Source organism: Artibeus jamaicensis, unplaced genomic scaffold (assembly GCF_021234435.1).
Source record: "Artibeus jamaicensis isolate MK-2021 breed Jamaican fruit bat unplaced genomic scaffold, CSHL_Jam_final contig_327, whole genome shotgun sequence".
NCBI classification, from domain to species: Eukaryota; Metazoa; Chordata; class Mammalia; order Chiroptera; family Phyllostomidae; genus Artibeus; species Artibeus jamaicensis.
Window position 1 is genome coordinate 3,124,394 of NW_026521772.1, and position 21,963 is coordinate 3,146,356.

Below are 21,963 nucleotides of genomic sequence, written 5' to 3' on the forward strand. Positions count from 1 at the left end.
CATCAGTGGGTGCACGCACAGCGTAGTGTCTGTTCAGTTTTTTCAGCGTGCCGTGTTAGAATGTTATTGATTTTTAAAAAGGTTTTTGAAGTGAACTGAAAAATTCCCCTTTTAAGAATATTAGAACACATGTTTCCTACCTGTAATATCAAAAATATTAAAGGGACCTGTGAATAATTCTAACTGGCAAAGCATTCACATTCCTTCATATTTTATCCTTCTGGACAACGGAATTGGTTCAGGTGCTGTTCATGTGCAATATTTTGACATGTGGTGCGAGTATGCACCAGACCGGCTGCGTCTGTGCACATACGGTGTTTTTTGGTCTTAACTGGAGGAGGTTGCATGAGCAGGGTATTCTGCTTCCTCACATCACCATTCACCAAATTAGAATTTATACATCTCTTCCTACCTTTTGTTCATCTTTCCTGTTGAACTTTCTGAAATGACTGTCACGTCGGTGATTGTGCCGTGATTGGCACTGCCGCGGGGCTGTCCCCGGGACTCACACAGACAGATATCAGGCCCAGGGCTTAGCACATAACAGACACTCTGTAGTGGCTGAAGTTATCGTGACAAGATTTCCACCCTAGATAGATTATTTGCAAAATGGGTGCTTAAATAACTTTTATAGTACATCATTTTCTCTTTTGAAAAGTATGAATCATTTCACCTACCTTTTTAAAAAAAACTAGTGTAACTTGATTTAAAAGTGGTAGACAGCAGAATCCATGACATGGTTAGCTGTGTCATGAATGTTCCATATGTGCATTTATGGCATGATGATATATGGACTTTGGTTAAACATGATTGAACAAAAAGTGAATGTATTTGATTTGATGCTTCTACACGTTTGGCCATAATAATGTTATATAACAGACACGTTTCTCTTGATATTTTCAGAGGGGTTTGAAACCTAATCCCTCAGTTAAACATTCCTGCCTTAGCAAACATATATGATAAACATTTCCCTTGACTCGCTTTCCGAACACAATATTCCAGACTTAGTTCAATCACATTTATTTATTATTCAAAATCCTGAAAAGGAAACAATTAAGAAAGGGCCAGGAGGTGCATTTCACCAGGCGGTGTTCCTTTGAGAGCAAAGAGCCGAGTTCTTCGGTGCAGACCTGCGGGCTGTCTGCCACCACTTCGTCCCTGCTCGCCCACACCGGTCCCTCCGGCCTCCCGGCTGCTCTCACTCACCCTGGAAGCTGGCGTTGGCTTCCCTCTGCCCGCAGAGTCCTCCCCTTAGAAACTCACTGGTGACTGCCTCACCCCCTCAGTGTTGACTCCAACCCACCTTCTCCACCTCTTCCCTGTACTCACTGTAGGGGAACGAACGACTGTCCCTCCCCAGGGCCTAAGGCTGTCTTACCTCTCTTCCCTCCACGACACACTTTTTGACATCTGCTCCCTGATACGTGTAACTAAAGGCCACGGACACACTCCTAGGTCCTCAAGGCAGAGGTTGGGTTCTGTTTGTCGAACAGGCACATCCTCTATCAGAAGTGCCTTTGCCCCTGTAATTATCCAGTTGTCAATTTCTTTGCCACACTTTTCAAAAAAAGCACATTGACAGAGAGGAAGATCATGTGCTGAGGAAATGACGTCACAATACTATGCTTTGTATTTAGAGAGCCCCTTTCTTTGAAAATGCTAATTCTGCACCAAAGCATATGAGCTCATTATCTTGTCTTGATCTCTGGTTGGCCTGAGTAACCCAGTTTGCTAACGAAGACCACAGCGGGCAAGGTGAAATGCCCCCCGCCAGGGCACATGGGCAGTCAGTCAGCAGTGCTGCTAAGAAAAGCACCCGGTGTTCTCTCTCCATTCAATACATCATTCTACGCGGGGCCGGGCTGGAGGTTATCTCTCATTATGATACGTTGTCGCCTCATCTCAGCTCGTACCCAGCGGCAAAGGAAATGATGAGATAAATTTACAACTTAACCAGGCTCTTTCAATCTGAAGATGAAAAATACTATTTTTAGATGATGAGAAAGTGAACAAAACCATTTCAGACCTTTATCTACTGAAACAATATATGTCTCAGCCTTAGAAAACGAGCATATTTTAAAATGACTATAATTAAATATTGTGACTGGGAAAGAACATTAATTTTTACAGCAGGTGAGAATAGCGCGATAGCGTGTAGCAGGACCGGGGCGTGGGGGAGAAAGCTGTCTAACTGGCCTATACTGGAACAACTGTGGAGTTCCCGTCCACCTCGGCAGAAATGTAACTTGAAGAGCATAGTCGCAGTTTTCCTTCCTGCTTCGAGACTTCAGGTTGGGGCAGCTGGACCAGTTGGGTGCGCAGGCCTGCCTGGGACTAACCCAGCACGTTCTCCATTCCACCCCTGCCAATGCTGCTGCTTTCTTTCTCCGTGGACATTCATTGGTTCTCGGGGTATATAGTCTTCTTTCGGCTTCGAAATAGTTATGAATCTTCTGAGGACCAAAGAACCTGGGTAGTAAATGGCCTTTTTTCCTCTTTCTTGCATTGTTGTGGGGGCTGAGCAAGGCAAGAAGTATGGACTGATTCCTCTTACGTTAGTCTGTTTAGCTTACCTCGTGTCCTTTCTTTTTTCCCTCTTTGGGTGTAATTGCTCACACTTCTGGAATAATTTAATTTCTTCTTTTGAACCCAGTAACACTCAAGCTACACCAGAATTGTGGAGTTTTCTTTTTTTCATGATACCGAAAGAGAATCCACAATTAAAACAACAAGAAGTAATGTATTTGTTAGAGATTGATATGGGGTTGGCCATTTGAGCCCCTATAATTTCCAAATAGATAAAAGCACTCAAATATGTTTACTTAATGAGTTCATGTGCCTGGAAACTAGAATTTGATGTTTGGAAGAAAGTGAAGAAATAAGTTTCAGTTTTTGTCCTTAGTGAGAACATTGCAAATCGAAGGAAACTATTTACTAGACCATTCTTTCCTTACTAAGGGAACTTCTTTTTCTCCTAGTTTTGTTTCTCCATCAATTATTCAGAGATTAAAAACACATTTTATTGTAATAGTCTCCCATACTTCCTAATTAGAGGTAGTTGTCAGAGGGAGGATGAGGCTGTCCTCACCTCCCCCGGCACCTGTGCTCACCCGTTCCTCCCCCGTGGGACTTGCGCCACTGCGATACTCACTCCTCAGTGTCAGGTTCCCGAAGTCCAATGGTCCGGTTCAGTGTGTCCGACCGACTGATGTGCTTAAATTCAGTGCTTTGTGCCACTCCCATGAATTTTAGGTCCTTACACTGCCATTTGTTAGAAATGTGCACTAAATCCTGTGTGCCTTCTTCTGAAAATGACTCTCTACATTAAGGCTCATTTAACCAACCGCCGATGGTTGGCAAGAAGTCGAGAGATTCGCGGTTAGTTATTGGTCCTGATTTTAAAGCACAGGTACAGTGTGGACCTTGCTTGTACTGCAGGCTTGTGAGACGCTGTGGCACCAGCCTCTCAGTCATTAGGAACGTTGGCTTACGTCTCACTAGTCAAGATGTCACAGCGAAGATGTTAGTCAGGGAGAGCAAATCCGTCTCTGAGAGGCAGAGATGGTAATAGGGTCAGCACTTGCAGCCGGTTAGCTGTGGGAGGGACTGGCTCATGTGCGTCCCTGGGTCTGTGTAAAATGGTGTCCTTTTGGCACTAACTGACTATAAATTTCAGTAAGTGTTTTCTTCTCGCTGCAGATCAGTGCAACACAGTGAGATTCTCTGTAACTGGGGGGCGGCAGTGGTCGGGCGTCTGCTAATAGCCTGAAAATCACTAATGAGGATGTGCAGCGGGAGCAATTGATTGAACAGCCGCAGCCGTGTGTGTTTCTTTCTCGCTCACTCTCTCTGCAAGCTGTAGAGAGAAGGGGGGAGAGCAAGACACAGGGAGGGAGCGGGAGCGGAAAAAAAAAATGCTTTCTCTGAAGTGGAAGTAGCACGGATCCCAGGGGCCAGGAGGCCAGAAATGGAAGTTTAAGCTGCATCTGTCTTTTAAAGGGAGAACAGCGGGAAGCAAAATGTCAGTCTCCGGAGTCACGACTCACTCCTTATTTTTTTAAGATCTGGAAGATAACACAGAATACTTTTTTTAGGATGTGTTTTGTTTTTCCTTGTCCATGTTGAGATGATCTAATGTTATCTGAGAAGCTGGATTCCTATATGTCTGTCAGTTGAAGTGGCGATGGGCAGCAGTTGTGACAAAGGTATAATTATGTATCTGTCTCTCATCTGTGTGTGCTTGTGTATGTGCATATATATGCATATATCTATCACTCTCCAAAGAAACTGTAACCTTAATGTAGCGGATAGTAATTAAGTTTGAGATTATCACAGTGTGTGCAAAATCTGAAGCTCGTTAAGTAGTTCGAACAGATTTAGGATTCCAGAGTAAGATCCTAATAAGGTCATATTGCCAGAACAAGGAGAAGCTGATCTATTTTTGTGTCTGCATAGGCATACATGATCTTTCTTCCTGGCAGCAGCTTCCAGTCTTTGCATAGCCCTTTGGTTCGCAGTCTGGTGAATTGCTGTATCTGCCCAGAGCTGAACTTTGACCTCTGTGCAAGCAGCGTCCCACCATGAGCCTCACTAGACCACGTTCTGTTCACAAGATCGTCAGAGATTTCTATTAACTCCTGTACTGCTGACAGATAGAGGCGTAGATTCATACCCTGTGAGAGGCAAATATTGAGTGAACTTACAGATATTAAACTTAGCTCAGAGGAAATTACTTCTTGTAGGTGCACAGATAAGACCTACGCTGCCACCCGACAGCAGATTCTTAACTGTGACTGCCTTCTAGTGTCTCGATAGTTCAAATGCCACTGAGATCAAGAGAGACATGATGTGGATGTAGAATGTAATGTGCCTTTAAAGCAAACCGACTTTTTGTGAGGAGGAAAAACCCCAATAATTTTGCAATGAGAAACCTCTGGAATGTGGGCTTCTTAATGACGTTCCATCTCTTCTTTTCCAGAGGTGCCAGCGGAAAGGTCCCCCCGCAGACGGAGCATCTCAGGGACCAGCACGTCCGAGAAGCCCAGCTCCATGGACAGTGCATATACCTCGCCCTTCAAAGTCCCAGTAAGCGTTTCTCTTCTCCAAGAGGAAATTTCACTTTTCTCCTTTCTTCTTAGAGTTCGAGAGGAGGACTGTAACCATTTTGTTCCTCAAGAATTTCTTTACAATGCTTAGGTTGAAGGACGGGTTATCAACTTCTGTAGATTATTAACTGTGGCTCATGCCCGCTGCCCTCAGTGTAGGGCCCATTAGGTTGTAGGGAGTTTCGTTTTTACTTGTGGGTCAGTTCCAACCCACAGGGTCCGGCGGAAGGAAGGCCTGCGCGAGTGTGGTCGGTCGGGCAGTAAAATGGGTGTAACAATTCATAGTTTTCACTGGAACTCGTCACCTAAAATGTCCTAGGGCGTGCTTGAGTGTGATAGTGTTATGTTACATCAGTTCTATGTTTTATATAGAACTGATATTTGGAGACATACAGGTGACATGCTTATGATTTTGTAAGAAAAGTTTGTAGTAAAAACTGGGGGATTATTTGTGCCAGACCCTGTATATAAGTAAATACATGAAATTCGAATTCCTCTGAACTATACAATGCAAATCTTTGCAGAATGACCTTTTACCAAGTTACTAGCCAAAACCTATCATAGTTTTATAAAGGTACTGGTGAGAAATTTTTTCTTTCTTTCTTCTTTCTTTCTTTCTTTCTTTCTTTCTTTCTTTCTTTCTTTCTTTCTTTCTTTTCTTCCTTTTAAGGGATGGGGTATGATTTTTTTTTCTTTTAAAGTTCCTAGAGCTGGAACATAAGTAGAGAATGATGAGACTTATAAAGTTGCAAAGCATATAATCAGAGAATTTAAACAATTGTGAATTCTAATCATGAAGTCTGGCCTGTGCTTTGCTTAAGTCATCTTTTAGATGATCCTTAAAGTGCTTAAGAAACACCCTGGCAGAAATACTCCCATTTAAAATACTCCTTAAACTGACGAGGTAGTATTGAGAGTCAGTGTTAAATTCAAAGGGTGCTGAAGTAGAAAGTCTCTAAGGGGTCAGCTCTGCTGACCACCAGTTGCAGGCCTAGTGTGGAGCATTTTGGTATAACTCCGAGCAACCCGTGTCTTCATTCATTCATTCATTCATTTTCTTTGTTTACTGAGCAAGAACTATAGTTACATCCAATTGTATTATTAGCTTATTGTGTTTAAACTTGACAAGAATGACCTGCATAAAGTTGGTCATTATTGTAGGTACAATGGAAATCAATATAAAATAGAAATTGATTTTTCTGTGGAAATAGAGATTTTTTCTTTTAATTCAGTCAAGTTAATATTTTATATTCTTTCTCTATGTACTTATCCAGTGCTATTTTTTTAAAGTTGAGATGACATTTTATATAGAACTGATATTTAGAGACATACAAGTAGGCATTCACTAGTAAGTTAACTTAAAATGATGTTTCGTTATGGATTAACCTGAAGGAGCAAGATTTCTCCTTATTGTATTCTAGTACCTTGAAGTTCGTGGATACTTGTTACTGTGCCTTTTCAAATTTTCACAATTTTTTTCATTTTTAAAGATCACAAGCAAATGTTGGGTTAATATTCTAACCCAATTATGACAGGAACTTTAAAATAGTAGATTCCATGCCTTTACTAAACTTCTCTGTGCTCTAGGCATGGCTGCTGTTCTTTACAACTTTTTAATGAATGAAGAAAGCTTCCTCTCCCCTGTCCTTGTTTTCCTGATGAAACAGAGATTGAAAATAACTGTCCATATACAGAGTCTGGCAGAGAGGGACTGAACTAGAGTGTGAAGTTTTCGTGCCATCATGCTGGAATAGAATGGGGAAGGCTTTAAAAGAATTTTTAAGTCAGTAGCTAAAAAATATCCTTCTGCAACATGGGAACATTGAAGTACTTCTAAGTTTAGTCTGAAGTTCATGTCTGGGCTTTAAACAATTCAAATTAAGTACGACCAACAATTTTTATTTAACTTAAGCAATAAGTTGACAGGTAATCTAAGGTTTACCTTCACACCGAGACTAATGACTCTCGAGTAAAAGTAACACACCGACAACGCGTGCACACAAAGACCGGCCCCACGGGCGGACCCCTCGCTCAGCACTGAGGCTCCCGACCACCTCCGCCACCTCTTCAAGGGAAGGAGGAGGCCTTTGCCTGCACAGTCATTTGAAAAATAACCATCAGAAAACACTGGTTGCAGAGCCATAAAAACAATCTGAACCCACTTAGGATAAAGGCAAAGAGCTTTACATTCATCAATAGCCCTTAATGGTACGGTCGCATTACAGGATGGACGGAGCACAGTGCAGTAATTGACGTTAACAATGCTCCTGAATCGTCGAGAAGAAGTGAGGCTGCATTTGTCGTTCTGGGCTTTTTTAAAAAGTGGACTGTACAATACTGTGTAATGTATATCCAGTGACAGTATTTATACTGTGTAAAATATAGCCAGTGAGAGTGTTTAAAATCCTGAAGGTATGTGATGCTTAAAAAAACCTATCAGAAAAATCTGCCTTGTGAAGTACCTCATTCCTTGATAAGGCTGGATAAATAATTAATATTCTTCTGAGAGAAACCAGAATATTCTGGCTAAATGAGGCACCACAGTACTTGGATGTCTGTGGAAATACACTGTATTTTTTTTAATTTACACATAACACCAATAGCTAATGTGACTTACATCACTTAAATGCGTGGGCAATAAGAAGTATGTGTATTTTTTTAAATCAACACAAAATACTTTTGTAATTAATATCAAAATGGACTCTCCAAATACTGAAAAGCAGTACAGAAAGGAACCAGACTTTGAGATGCTTAACTTTAAGTTACTTACACAGTATCATAAAGATGGCCATTTCCATGTCACCTTGAGGAAGGGGCAGGAGTGAGATTTAAGCACAGGTACTTGTGGTTCTAGGTAGAGTTCAAGTGTCTTCACCATGGTGGACAGCGGGTTCAGTGCTCCTCAGCTGAATGAACCCAAAAGGGAGTTAGTAGTAGGCTCCCCATAGCAGCCTTATTCTTCCTGGCGGCATTTTCACGCTTACTGGGAGCAGAGCGGATGATCAGATCTTAGCAAGCCTTGACTGAAATTACTGACACACTTGTTGAAAGCTTACTCTGGGCAGAGTGTTGGTGATTCACCAGTTATAGACACTTTCCTGGCACTGTACTTGGTGCTAGGGAACAGAAACGAACCCAGAAGTTGCTACTCCCAGAGAGCTTACAATCTGGTAGCAAGTGACAGAAAAAGGGGCAGATTCATAAGGAGGCAGATACACATGGTCACACAGGTTTTTAACAACGTACCGTGTTTGCTAAGGCTTTGCCATGAGCCACTGTTTGCGCTGAATTTCAAAGGCTGAATGAAAGTCATTGACAAGGGAAGGAGAGTATTCCAGGCTGAGGGAACTGCCTTTGAGGAAGGCACGCTTCATAAGGTGACTGATGGCATCAGGGAACATGGAAAGGGTTCAATGAGAATCGAAAAGCATGAATAGGAAAAAATGGCGGGAGAGAGGCCTGGGAACGTGAGTTAGGACAAGATGTAAGTGAGTGGGTTTGTTTGTCAAGCTTAACCTAAATTTTGCTGGCTGCTAAAGCATTAGAGATTTGTTTATTGAAATATTTGTCTTGGCCCATAAAGCTAAACCAAGTTGTATAAATACTGTGAAGTATTGGTAAATTACTTGCCTCTTTCCCAAGTGACTTTTCTTCTTCTTGCCAGTGCTCAGAGTGGGGGGTAAGGGGCCATCATTGGGTATAGGGCCGGCCCAGCACCCATCTCACCGCTGACAGCACTAGAGTATAGGTCAGCTTCTGGGAGACCCAGGGGAGGCCGTCCAGCTGACCGGCCACTCCTGGGTGAGGCAGAGATGAGCCACGGTGTGTAACCGGAACAGTGAGCCCCCCACTGGGGGGGGGGGCAAAACCATTGTGTAGCCTCTTAATTCCCCAAGGTCATATTTTTAAAAATGTAAAATGGATAACCAGTATAGCAAGATGGCTTAGACTCTTACTTAGTCTAAGCTCTCTTTATGCAAGTGGTAGACAGCGGAGTCAATAAGTTTAAAAATAAGGACATGAGAAATGAAAGAAGGAACTTATATAGATGCTGAACCTACAGGTTAAGGTGATGACTTGGTTTTTAGGAACATTTAAATGCATTTGTACTTGAATCAACCATAAGAAAAAGCAGCGATTTGCGTGATAGCTGTTCTGCTCTTCCTCCCTCTTGTCCCACATTTCTCCACGGTAATTCCCATTGTGATTGTGGTTGGCCCTTGACCAGTGCTGGGGTAGGGGCACCAGCCGCCCAACAGTTAAAACTTTGTGTGTGTCTTAAGTCAGCGCTTTGCATACAGGGTTTCCCAACTGTGGGTCGAAAATAGTACTTGCTTATAGGTGTGTGTCCCTCATTAGACAATGCATACCTCTTTTACGCATCTTCGCTGCTACCTCAGTGCCTAAACGGTGCATTGCACATAGTAAACACCTACCAAATAATTGCCAGTGAACGAAATATGCATGAATTATCAAAGGACCAGAGTAGAGTGTCTCTTATACTTACTCTCTTGGTATTTACTGGTGAGGTCTCCGGTCCACTAGATTTCTCAACCATTTGATAACCACGAAGGGATCATCTGGAATAAGCGAGTGTACCTGTGCAGAAAACTTACATTTTTTTCCTCAATAAAGAGAGATTTGAGGTTGCGTTTGGAATTCAGGGCTCTGGTGTTTTGTGTATACAGTATATATTATGTCTACTTATATTGGGAAGTGAAACGAGGGAGACTTTTCTTTAATTAATTATTTGTTTCCGTGACTCTGTCCAGTTATTCAGGCGTCATACATCGTATAAGCTCACAGAGTTTCTGCAGGTCTGAGTTTTGACTGTTAGATTCCTCAAGAACAGTTTTGGTAATTCAAATAGTTTTTGCCTCTTTTTAAAGATCCTATTTGTCACTTTTTCTTTACCACCCTAGTAGACTTTTTGCGTTGGTCACATTCGTGTCTTCCTTCCAATAGGGTATCCATTCTGTTTTATGCATTTTCAAAACTACACTTAAATACTATAAGAGTTATTAGGAAGAAATGAGTAAACTAATGAAAAGTTATTTAGGGGCTTATAGTTGAATTCAGGAAGGGAAAATGATCACGCCTTGTAATCGTATGTGTCTGTTTCACATTGCCTCAGTGTTTGGAACGGCCCCCTTGCTTCAACATCCTATGTATAAAGTGCCTATTGATGTTTACGGTTTTTGTATCGCTGCTCCTTAGACGATGCCGTCAGTGTAGCTCTGGCCAAGAGAAGGCGGACTGTGTTCCGGGCCAGGTGCTCGGCTCAGTGTTCTCATCTCCGTCCCACAATGGTCTGAGCGGCCTTTCATGTGAACCCAACACAATGCAGTCGCAGCTGCTGCGTTTGTGTTGGCTTGGAGCTTGGCTCTGAAAGAATTCAGGCCCTAAAACGTATGCCAAGACAACCAGGGAGCATAGTCGAGCGAGAGCAGCGGCTGACTCTTTCTGTGTGACCCTTGTGTTCCTGTCACAGAGGCACCTGAGCATTCCCAGGCAGCTAATGCACTCGGTACAAAAGACCGGTGAGAGGGGGAGCCTTTCCATGGTTTCTAGAAGGGAGCGAAGCTTGAGAATAATAAATGTAGACTAAGTTCAATTCCTGCGTGAAAAGAAATGTCACGTCCTTTCTGGAGTGTGAAGATTTTGGACTCGGTTTGTATTGGTCTCTGTTTTGAATAGAATCATCAGGAAGACCAATAACATCCTTAGTAAGATCTTTGTTTTTCCATGTTAAAGAAAGAGACAGCAAGCTTCATGCTGACTTCATAAAGACCAGAAAGTGTTCGTTGTCCAAACTAGTGGTTTTCGACTCTGGCTGTACCTAAAAAAATCACGCAGGGACCAAATCACCAAAAACAAGACCAATGTCTACACCTCAGACCAGTGAAAGGGAAGTCTCTGGGCTAGAACCTAATCTTCTGTGTTTTAAAAAACTTCCCAGAAGGTTGTAACATGCTCCCAGGGTTTGGAACTGTTTGTCAAAATGATTGATTAAAACGTGAGGGACCCGCTTCAGTCAGTGTCTGCGCCGTGGACACCGGGGCTTCCTTCTGTACCTTTGAGTCTGGCACACACTCACTGCGCTGTGCGTGAGTGGCCCTTCTAAGTGTTTGCCACAGTCAGGCAGGCAGCCCTGTGACAAAACACTTCTCACAAAATACTTGTCCGCACTTACACAACACGTGTTTTATTGTGGCTCGGTGACCTCTGACCAGCTTAAGAACCTCAGCCTCAGGGGTGAAGTAACCAATTTGAATTCATGGCACCCAAGCCACTTAGGTGCTATTTTAATTTTTATATTCTCATCGCGATTGTGTTTCAGGGCCCCGGAGTTCTGCCCTCTACGGCTTAAATATTCTGTGTCCGTCTTTCTTCCTTCTCTTTGCTGACCATCAGCGTGGAGTGAAAATCCATAATAGGATCACCCTACAGTGACCCCTCCTTTAATAAAGGGCATATTTATATTCATATATGTATGAATATATAATATATGAATATTTACTCATTTATGTCTATCACAATATTGCTATCAGAGGTAAAAATAATGTAATAAACAGAGGGATGTCAGAAAAGAAAAATTACCGTCTGAAGACATTAAATGTTAACAATACCCTTAAATCATTTTGTAATCAGAATGGGTGTAATTTGAAAATCTATTCATGATAAACATCCTAGAAAATATAGAACTTGGAGCAGAGAAAAAAGAAAGAAGATGAGATATGACCTTTAAGCGGGATAAAAAGGACACGCCAAAAACCTGGGGGAAAGGGGGCAGGCGTGGCAGGGAACAGTTCCAAGCCCATCCCTGAAGCTGTCAAAGGACAGTGGAAACCACTCCTAGAAATGGGTTTGCAGCCTGCAGCTCACCCTGCCCTGGAGACCAGGGCTGCGTGCGAGAGAGGGCAGGATGAGCTCGCTGGCAGCTCGTTCTTGTGGACACTGTGCTACGAGCTCCTCTTTCTCCCAGCACGGGTATTTCTTCTGCTTTACCATTTAAGGAGGCCTCACACCTTTCATTTCACAATTAGAGATAAACGTTTTGAAGGGATAATGCCCACTTAAGGGAGCATATAATTAGCCACTAAGTATAACTGGTATTAGTACTTTTCTCTTTCACAGAAGTTAGGGATAGAAGGGGAACCTTGCCAACTTCTTGATTTTGCTAGGATTAGCTGTACCAATACTCAGCAAGGTACAGGCATTGGTGGTAAATAGTAGTGGCCCTGAGGCCCCTTCCTACCACCGGGCCCTTTAATTCTATTATCAGTACCAGTACCATTCCACTGGATTTTTAAACACTTTATTTGTTTTGTATTAAACATCTACAAATCTCATTTTAAATGAACTGCATTCCAAGCAGCGTATTTAATTAAGATAGCAGTGTAAATTCTTCTTGTCAGACTGTTGAGTAGCTATTAAAAGTCACCAAAAGGATTCGAATAGACATTTCTCCAGAGGAGATATGCGAATGACCATTCGAGACATGGAAAGGTGCTCAACGTCATGAGTCATTAGGGAAGTGCACACAAAGACCGTGCAGTACCACTTTGTACGCACTAGGATGGCTATAATCAAAACGGGAGACAGTAGTAAGTGTTGGCGAGGCTGTGGAGAAATTAGGACCCTTATACCTTGCTGGAGAGAATGTAAAATGGGGCAGGCACTTGGAAAAACAGTTTGACAATTCCTCAGAAGGTTAAACAGAGAGAACCACGTGACCTAGCAATTCTACTTCTAGGAATATACACAAGAAAATTGAAAACAACTGTGCAAACCAAATCTTGTATGTGAATGTTCATAGCACCACTATTCGTAACAGCAAAAATGTAGATACAACCCACGTGCCCGTCAGCTGAAGAGAGACAAGCTGAGCGCGGTCCACCCACACAGTGGCGTGTTTTTCCACCATAAAAAGAGTGAAGGGCTGGTGCCTGCTCCAACATGGGTGAGTCTCGAAAATTGTGCTAAAGGAGTGAAGCCAGCCTCAACAGGCCACATACGATATGATTCTATTTATACGAAATGTCCAGAATAGGAAAATTTCTAGAGAAAGAAAATAAGTGGTTGCCCGTTGTGGCCATTAAATAAACTGTTTGACCTTTTTAATTTTGTCCACCTCTGCCCCCGCACTCTTGTTAAGATGTATTCTACGGGGGCCGGTTTAATGGGATAATGCTGAGAGTTTTCATAGTAGGAGGATTTTTCAATCTTGCACAGAAGTGAAGTCAGTGATCGATGCATCAGGAAACAGACAGCAATATTGTCTCAGAGAATCTTCTAAACAGTCCTCTGCATTCTGCTAATGCCTGGTTCTGATGTCCCACAGTAATTTCTGTTCCCCAGGAATTAGGTGAATACAGTGTAGGCCGGGTCCCCAGTGAGGGGCACACGAGAGGCAACCACACATGGATGTTTCTCTCCCTCTCTTTCTCCCTCCCTTCCACCCTGTCTAAGAATAAATAAAATCTTTTTAAAAAAGAATTTGTACTTAGAACAGGCAAAGAAGTGATCAGCCTTTTTTTAAAATGTATGTTCACCTATCATCTCACTTGTATGACAAAGAGCAAATCGTTGGACCTTCTTCAAGGCTCCTAATGTCTTTTCTATGGTAATAAAACTCTGCACAAGTGTTCTAAGGTCCTTGGAGGTGTGCGGATGAAAAGGCACTGGATATTAAGGACCAGTTTGCTAGCATTTTGGGTCCTAAATTTATCATGCAAAAATGTTTGCATGATTAAAAACAGTAGTATAATTAGGAAATAGCCTCGAGGGGTTAGAAAAATATACCTAATACAATTTTTTCCGTGAGAGACATTCAATAGTGAGGAGTAATTACATTTTTCTACTTTGCACCTTTGTTCACCACCGTTTTCATAAGACAGGCCTTAGGTGCGTTCTGTTTCACCAGAAGCAGTGAGAATTTTATTCTTTAAAATAACGAACAGGCTCCAAAGCACACCTCCATCTGTGACGCTGTTATTCTTAGAGACCTGAAAACCAGAGAGGGGCAGCTTCAGTCAAATCTACCCGGTTCACCTCCCCTGACCACGAGGAGAGATGTCCTCCACACGCTGCTGTCGCTTGGTGCTTTTTCAGGCCGCTGTGATGGCCTCGGGGAGGAACGGCCAGGAAACTAATAGACCTCACAGCGGGCGGGTGTTCGCTTTCTTCGCTTTGACCCATCATTTCTCATTATCTTGTCCCTTAAGACCATCTCCCGTAATATCCGTATCTGAAGGCCAGCAGTCTGCCAGTCATGAGAAAATCGACTTCCACCTCATTAGCAGGGACCGAGGTGTGTTACAGAAGTGAATATTCCCGATACCAAACTTTCCCTCTTTAAACACAAGATTTGGTTCTAGCTAAATAATTTTGACACCTTCCCCTCAGAAATATTAGATATTTTCCCTACTTTGAGTGGGTTGGGCTTTTCTTAATAATTCAGGTTAGTCATTTCAGCATTCTGCACACACACGCACACACATGCACACACATCAAGTACCCCACTAGGTGCTAAGCTTTGAAGAACCACAGACTGAGGCCCATAGTGTCTGCCTTCAGGAGGCAGGACTCTGTAGGGGTGGAAAATAGGAACAGAACAAGTGGTGGGTCAAGACGGGAGAAAACAGTAGAACAAACGAAAGCGCTCAGGCCATGAGAAACCAGAGACTGACTCCCATTAGAAATGGAGACTGGTTTCCTGAGGAGTCGTACTCAGAATAAAAAGTGAAGGCAACCTGCATAGCCATTTGGATAAAAGAAAAATTAGATGTGTATGTATCACGCTTTACTCAAGAGTGAACTCAAAATGGATTAGGAATCTAAATGTGAAGGATAAATAAACTACACAGCTACTAGACGAAAACGTAGATGAATTCCTCTTTAATCTTAATGTAGGAAAACGCACTCTGGAGTGCTGACTGAAAAGCCAGAAGCAAAACAATGACTTTTTAAAATTGCATGGCAAGAAACATCATCACAAAGTTTAATCACGACAGCTGGCTGACTGGGAGAGAATAGTCACAACTTAGGAAGAATTATTAAAAACATAAATATCCAAAAGCCCAATAGAAAAATTGAAAATAAAAAAGATATGAACAGGTGATTCTCAAAGACTTTAAAAATTGCTTTGAACATACACAAATAACGTTCAGATTCATAATCGGAGAAATGCAAATTAAAGCAGTTCAGAGATGCTCTTCCACCGTCTGGACCAGCAGGAACTGTGAAGTACGACAGCAGATGCGGTTGGCGAGGCCGTGGGGACAGGCACTGCCTCGCACACTGGGCCAGCCCCTGCTCTGGAGGGGATTTTGGCAAAGCTGCAGCACGCTTTCCTTTGGACCCAGCCATCCCGCTTCTAGCATCTTCCCTGAAAACACGCCTCCGTCAGCCTGGAAATTCACGTGCACGAGGTGTGCCTCACAGCACTGTTTGTAACTGCAAAATACCGAAGCAACCTAAATGCCCACTCATTAGAAAGCCATTACATAAGCTACATGTGGAAGGTTAAATAAGGCCCGTATGTGTGTCGATTTAAACAAACCTGACTCTGTCTCGCGTCCCAGCGTTTTCTGTCCTGCGAACTCTGACCTGACTCGTCTCAGCCTGCACCAGAGCCTCAGAGTTCGTGGTGAGCTGTGTCCCGTGAGCTTACACGATGGAGCCAGAAAGACTCCTGTCAGAACACAGATGAGATGCAATGGCAACCGAGATAAACATCAAATGGCGCATTGGCATTAGTGCTAAGCGATTATCCATCATAAGACCACCAAGAGGTGTGGTTCCTGGCTGGGGCTGCATTGTCATTTCCTTTGCTTTGCCAGTTAGCAGTTCAGCTCCTCTATCAAATACGGATGTAACCACTGTCCAGTAGCAGAGAATAATCCGTACAGAGTGCTGGGTCATCTGTCCACCCCTCTCCCTGTGTGTCAGTCAGCCTACAGTAGATTTTGTTATAATGAGTGGAGTTGCCTGCTTCGTCCTTCAGTCATAAGGTCCCTCCTTCTCGGTTTGGTGGTCACTGTACCTTCACTCCTTCACCTTCACACAGTACCCCTGCCCCCGCTGAGGTGCCCAAATCCTAACACACGGAGTCTGTGAATACGCTCTCTTACAAGGCAAGCGACTTCTGCAGATGTGATGAAGGCTAGAAACCTTAAGGTAGGAAGAGAGCCCTAGATTACCCAAGTGAGTCCAATCTAATCACGTGAGGCCTTACAACCTGAGGCCCTTTCAGAGAGAGACGATATTGCTGGATTTGCAGACAGAGAAAGGAACCACACACCAGCAACTCTGGTTGGCCTTTTGAAGGAAGAGTCGGGGAACAGATTCCCCACTAGAGCCCTCACCAAGGAAGGCCGCCCAGCTGGCCCCTTGATTTTAGCCAAGGGACAGCTGTGCTGGACTTCGGACATACAGACCTATAAGAGCATAAACTGGTCCAGTTTCAGCCACCATACTTGTGGTGACTGGTTACAGCAGCAGTAAAAAACTAATACAGTGGGAAAACTGGTGAGATTATAAATTAGGTCTGTAATTTCGGTCAGTATGGTGCCTGTGTTAATTTCCTAGCTTTCATAATTATACTGCGGTGACATAAGATGTTAACACCAGGGGAAGCGAGGCGACAGAAAACTCTACTATTTTTTCAGATTTGCTATAAATCAAAAATTACTCCAATATAAAGGAAAAAACTCAGGAATTCCTTCCTTCCCAAGATCCCTGCCCCACTCACCTCATTAACATCTTATCCTCGTAAAAGGCTGCCATTTCTTCCATGCTGTGTGTGAATTTCCTGCCAAACTTTTAAATCGGTGGTTCCCAAACCATGTGTGGCACATAAAGACCTGTTCTCAGTTTTTAAAGCAGATTTATTTATAAGTGGCTCAAATGCCCATCAGTTGGTAAATGGGTAAACAAACGCTGGTATGTCCATACAGTGGAATAAAAAGGAACAGACCACAAACACATGCAGCAACACAGAAAATTTCAAAAACAGTTTGCCAAGTGGAAGGGACTCCATACTGCACCATTCCATTTATGGGACGTCTGGAAAAGACGGGCCTGTCGAGACAAAGCAGGTCCGTGGCTTCCTAGGAGCCAGGGGGCAAGGAAGGGATTGACTGTTAAACATTTTATAATTTGGGGGGTGATGGAGATGTTCTCTGTCTCGATTACATCTGTCAAAACTCATCAAGGTGTCCAGTTAAAAATGGTGGGTTTTGCTTTTCATACATTACGCCTCCACAAACCTAATGTTTTCAAAGGAAAGGTACATTTAATACATAATCTATGTAAGTTGCAAGTAAAAGGTTGGAAAAACTTAATGGGAAGATAATAATCAAAAGGAACCTGACTTACCAGTGTTCAATCAATTAAAAATGAACCCCTAAGACAAAGAATATTTATCAGAGGTGGAGAAGGTGTGCCAAATGTCCTCCATTTCCCCCTGGCAGATCTTGACATAGCAGTTTGTTTTAACATCACATTATAAAAATTGTAATATGCTGTCTATTATCATTATACATATTTACTCTTATATTTTAATGTAATCTAATGGCATCGGTATGTTAGCATTGGTCAGCTCTAATAAAGGGTATGTGTGTAATATGTTCATTTCTGTGCTTTTGTATGTTTAAAAGTATCATAATAAAAGCCTTACTCTGCTTCATAAAAGAGAATCACCGAATGCTTGTCAAAAATGCAGATCACTGTGCTGCGTGTGCAAAGATTCTGAAGCATCAGCTCAGTCTAGGAAAACAATTTATGATAGAACCTTATCTTCTTCCCTTTGATGTTTAAAATTGCCAAACAAACAAAACAACATCTATCCACTACCCGGAAACCCCCATGAGGGGAGAAGCCACCCGATTTGGAGCTGCTGTGACCTGTAGTGACGCGTCTCGCATCTGTCTGTTGTTCTGTTATTGTTCTCGTTAGCTAGGGTTTCCCTTCCGGTTTGGGTTTCCAGTAACTGGAAGATAACCTAAGTAAATAAAGCACGATGGTTGGAAAATGGAGTTTAGCGTTTTCAGTTACCCTTCCTTTTCCTTTCTCCTTGTTAATTCTCTGTAATTAGATTTGTGTCAACATTTATTGAACATCTACAAGTTCCAAAGTTATATTAAGAGAGGAAGGAAGGGAATTAATTTATATATGACATAGCAATAGCCCTTCTCCCTGAATACTTACAGTCCATAATAATACAGACTGCTAAACTATGCAAAATACAGAGGTTGATTTACTATGAAACTAAAACTTAAAAAGCAAGAATGAAAGCATTTCTCACCTGGGTCCTTTCTAGTTGACAAGGTGGCATTTCCTGAGTGCAAGTCATAACAGTTTAAGGAACTACTATTAAAATTCTTTAATCACCTAAAGTTGCACAATCCCTTGTGTGGTCACGGACCAGAAAGCCTCCGGCAGGAGTAGAGCAGGGTTCTGCTGCTGGTCGCTGAGATTTTGTGGCAAAGGTAACGACAGGTTTCTCTGCCTCCACCGCCCCATGTCTTAAGGGAACAGCGGAGACGCTAGGACACCCAGCGTCACTTATCGCCACCACTGAGGCTTCGGAGCCTGGTTGCCTGGCAGCAGTTTTATTTCAGTCTCTGATGGAGCCCTGATGGCCGAGGTTGGTCTTCAGGGGTTACTCCAATTTGCAGGTGGTGAACACCTTCTGCCGTTATCTTAACATTTACCAAGCGACCGAGCGCGGCTGCATCTGGCTCTTTCATTCCCTGGCAGTTGATAATTTAAAGCTTTACTTTGAAAGAAAATAGTGAGTACCAACTAATTAAAGTTGCATCAGTTGCAATGACTGTCGTAGTTTAAAATGATAAGCTTTATACTCTTCTTAAGAACTGTGGACGGTGGCATGGGCATCTCAGAGGGGAGCTGGATGAGGTAGGGTCTCTTTCAAGGGTTTGATCAGTGTTTTTTCTGATGAGGTTTGTGTCAGGAGCACGAAATCGCTTCATTTGTGGTCTCTTCCTTTGTTTCCACTTCTACAGTTGGATTTTTAGAGCTTGCTTGCAAGGAGCCCTTTGCTTCTCACGCTAACACGAGACATAGAATCACAAATTGACATGAAAGAGAGAGAAACATTTTCCCCTTGGCCTCCATCAGTCTTTACATTTGGATTTGGATTTTTTTCTCTTGATGACCATAGGATCACTTACACATACAAGTAATTTAAATAGAGTTTCAATTTAGTATCATGACATAAACAGGAGTCCTAGAGACGAATGTTTCTAAGTAGGTTGTCACACTGGTGGGTTTTTTGTTCATTTCTCATTTTTCGGCTGTCATACTGCATCCCGCCTCTTTGTGGTGTATAATTCTATAATAAGATCTGTGTGAAGTTAAGTATAGCATCCATGAGAAAAATACATTCTACTGTAGTTCCTAGAATATTCGAGGAGTTAGAATGTGGAAAACTGACGTGGCAGAGCAGTTATAGAGCGAGGGGCCCAGGTCCGGCGGCCTGGACGGGAAGTTCTGCGTCCACCGTGCAGCCGTGTGGCCTGGGGAAGTCAGGCGGCGGCCCTGCGTCTCGGCTGCTGACGTGCCGGCTGCTGCTCCAGGAGAACACGCACTCTTTGCATGTTGCATGTTCTTGCTCAGAACCAAATTAAATCAGTGCACCTGTCCAATTTTGCAGCTAAAGGTGTTGCTCTCAGAAAAGCCAATGCCCATTGATTTGTGACTGCTCTCAATAGACTTGCCTCTCACTGGTGACGTTCTGGGAGATCCGAGCAGCGGGGTCTGCACTGGCACCACCCTGCTCGCTCCCTGCCCTCCTTTCCCACACCCTCCCCCACCGTTTTCTGCACTCGGCCATGCTGACTTCTGGGCTCCTTCTTCAGCACAGCAGACATACTTCTGCCTTCAGGCCTTTGCCCAGCCCGTTCCTGGTGTCCGGGCTGCTTTCCCCGCCTCCTGTCTGTGGGCTGACTCACCTTCTCGAGCCTCTTCTCTGTAACCTTTCTCCCTAAGACCTACCAAGGCCACTTTACGTTTCCCATCCGTTGACACAGCTCCGTGTTTTGTGATGCTGGTTTTTTACTAATTGATTAGGTTCTTTGTTTACTGTCTGTCTCATTCCACTGGTATGTAAGCTTAATGAGGGCAGAGATTTGCACTTGTTCTGTTTGCTGGTATATCTCACGTACCTCAAATGTACATGCATTGCCTACAGCAAACAACTGAATGCCAAATCTGTGGCGGCGTTGCACCCGTTAAATGGTGTTGCATATCGGAAAGCACGTCACCAGTGCTTCCTACCCGGGAAGCCCTCTGGTAATCCATTCAGTCTACAAATGTTAACGGAACATTTATAATACACCAAGTATCACCGTAGGCACAAGGGTACAGCCCCGCACAAAACAGTTCCCTGCTCCTGCGGATCTCACGCTAGTTTCCTTCTCTTCCCGGGTAGTGTCTAGGAGACACACGATGTCACCTTGCCTGCTCAGAAGTCTCCCCCTGGATTCACATTCGGGTGATACTTCCAAGGACCGTTCCTTTCAAAGTAGTTTTTGCATCCAATTATCCTATTCTTTGGAATGGTTCTAGGATAAGGATTTTTTTTAATCCTCACTTTACAGATAAGAAATGAGAAACCTAGAAGCTGTGACTTGTCCGAGGCCATTCAACCCCGAGACGTTGGGGCCAGGACTTGGAGCCGTACCGTCTGCTGCAGCGCTCCCTGCCCCTCCTATGACGGCAGCTGCAGCAGAAACACCAGGGTGGCTTTCGTTCACTCCACTGCCTGTTTTGTTTCAGTTCCACAGGTATTTATGGAGCTGCTCCTAAGTGCCGGATCCCAGACCCGCTGGGAACACAGAGACTGTCTAACCCCTGCCCCAGGGAGTTCAGAGTTTAGTAGGGAAACTCTTGGCAAATGAATAGGCATGCAGGGTGCTAAATGTAAGGCTGGCGCTATTTATAGATATTTGGAAACAGAAGAGGAGCCCCTAATCTGCAGCAGGGTCAGGACATGTCGAAAGGGGCACACCGGAGATCACCCCTGAGCCGAGTCTGACTTGGCCAGGGGCAAGGGAGGGAGTGTGAGCGACAGCAGAGATGCCTGGCCAGTGCAGAGGACCAGGGGCTTGTAGAGGTGCTGGCGTGGACAGCATGAAGCCGGGGGCGGCCAGGAATCAGGCTGGCGGAGTTAGCAGCCTCCAGCGGAAACCCTATCCTACAGGCAGAACTCTTACCAGGGCCACTCTTGTAAGTGGCTTTGCGTCAATTTTCTACCCCGGCCCAGTGAACTGTAGTCAGAAGAATGGCGTGGTATGAAGCATAGTGAGCGACCTGTGCTTTTGGGGTTGCTCAGAAGGAGGCAAAGGGCAAATGGGCATGCCTTCTGCTCTGAGCTTTCCCAGAGCGTGTATCGTTGCCACGGGGCTCAGTGCACGTGTGGTCCAGGACAGAGGCACAGTAGGAGCCGGGCCTAGCTTGAGGCAGTGAATTTTTAGTAGCATCAAAGTGTTGCCCTAGGTGGTCGTCTTCCACAGCTTGGTCATGGGATGAGAATTTAAACACGGATCCAGCTTTGATTTGGGGGAGTTGATCGCTAAGAGAATGGAGGTCATTGGTGATAAAAGAGCTTCAGGTGATTGACCGTGAAGTCCAGGTTGGATAGAGAAGAAATCATCTACAGGGAGAAGACGGGCGGCCAAGAGACTGGGGTTTCTGGGAGGTTGAGGAGCAGATGTATTGGGAGGAAGGGCTGTGTGGTCAGGAAGGACAGTCAGAAAGCAGAGTCTTCCTGCTTAAGATGTCTAAGGTGGGGTACCTGAGTGATGTTACTGTCTAGGGTGTGGTCCTAGGA

The 21,963-nt window shown here is 43.7% G+C and overlaps 1 protein-coding gene across 7 annotated transcripts in view; it reads left to right on the forward strand.

Moving 5' to 3' along the window:
- RASAL2 (RAS protein activator like 2) overlaps positions 1-21,963 on the forward strand; it is a 271,470-nt gene that overhangs the window by 200,112 nt on the left and 49,395 nt on the right. For all 7 annotated transcript variants that reach the window (XM_037145588.2, XM_037145589.2, XM_037145590.2 and 4 more), the window contains one exon: positions 4,979-5,085. In XM_037145588.2, the coding sequence (XP_037001483.2) occupies positions 4,979-5,085 (107 nt within the window). The remainder of the gene's footprint in view (positions 1-4,978; positions 5,086-21,963) is intronic.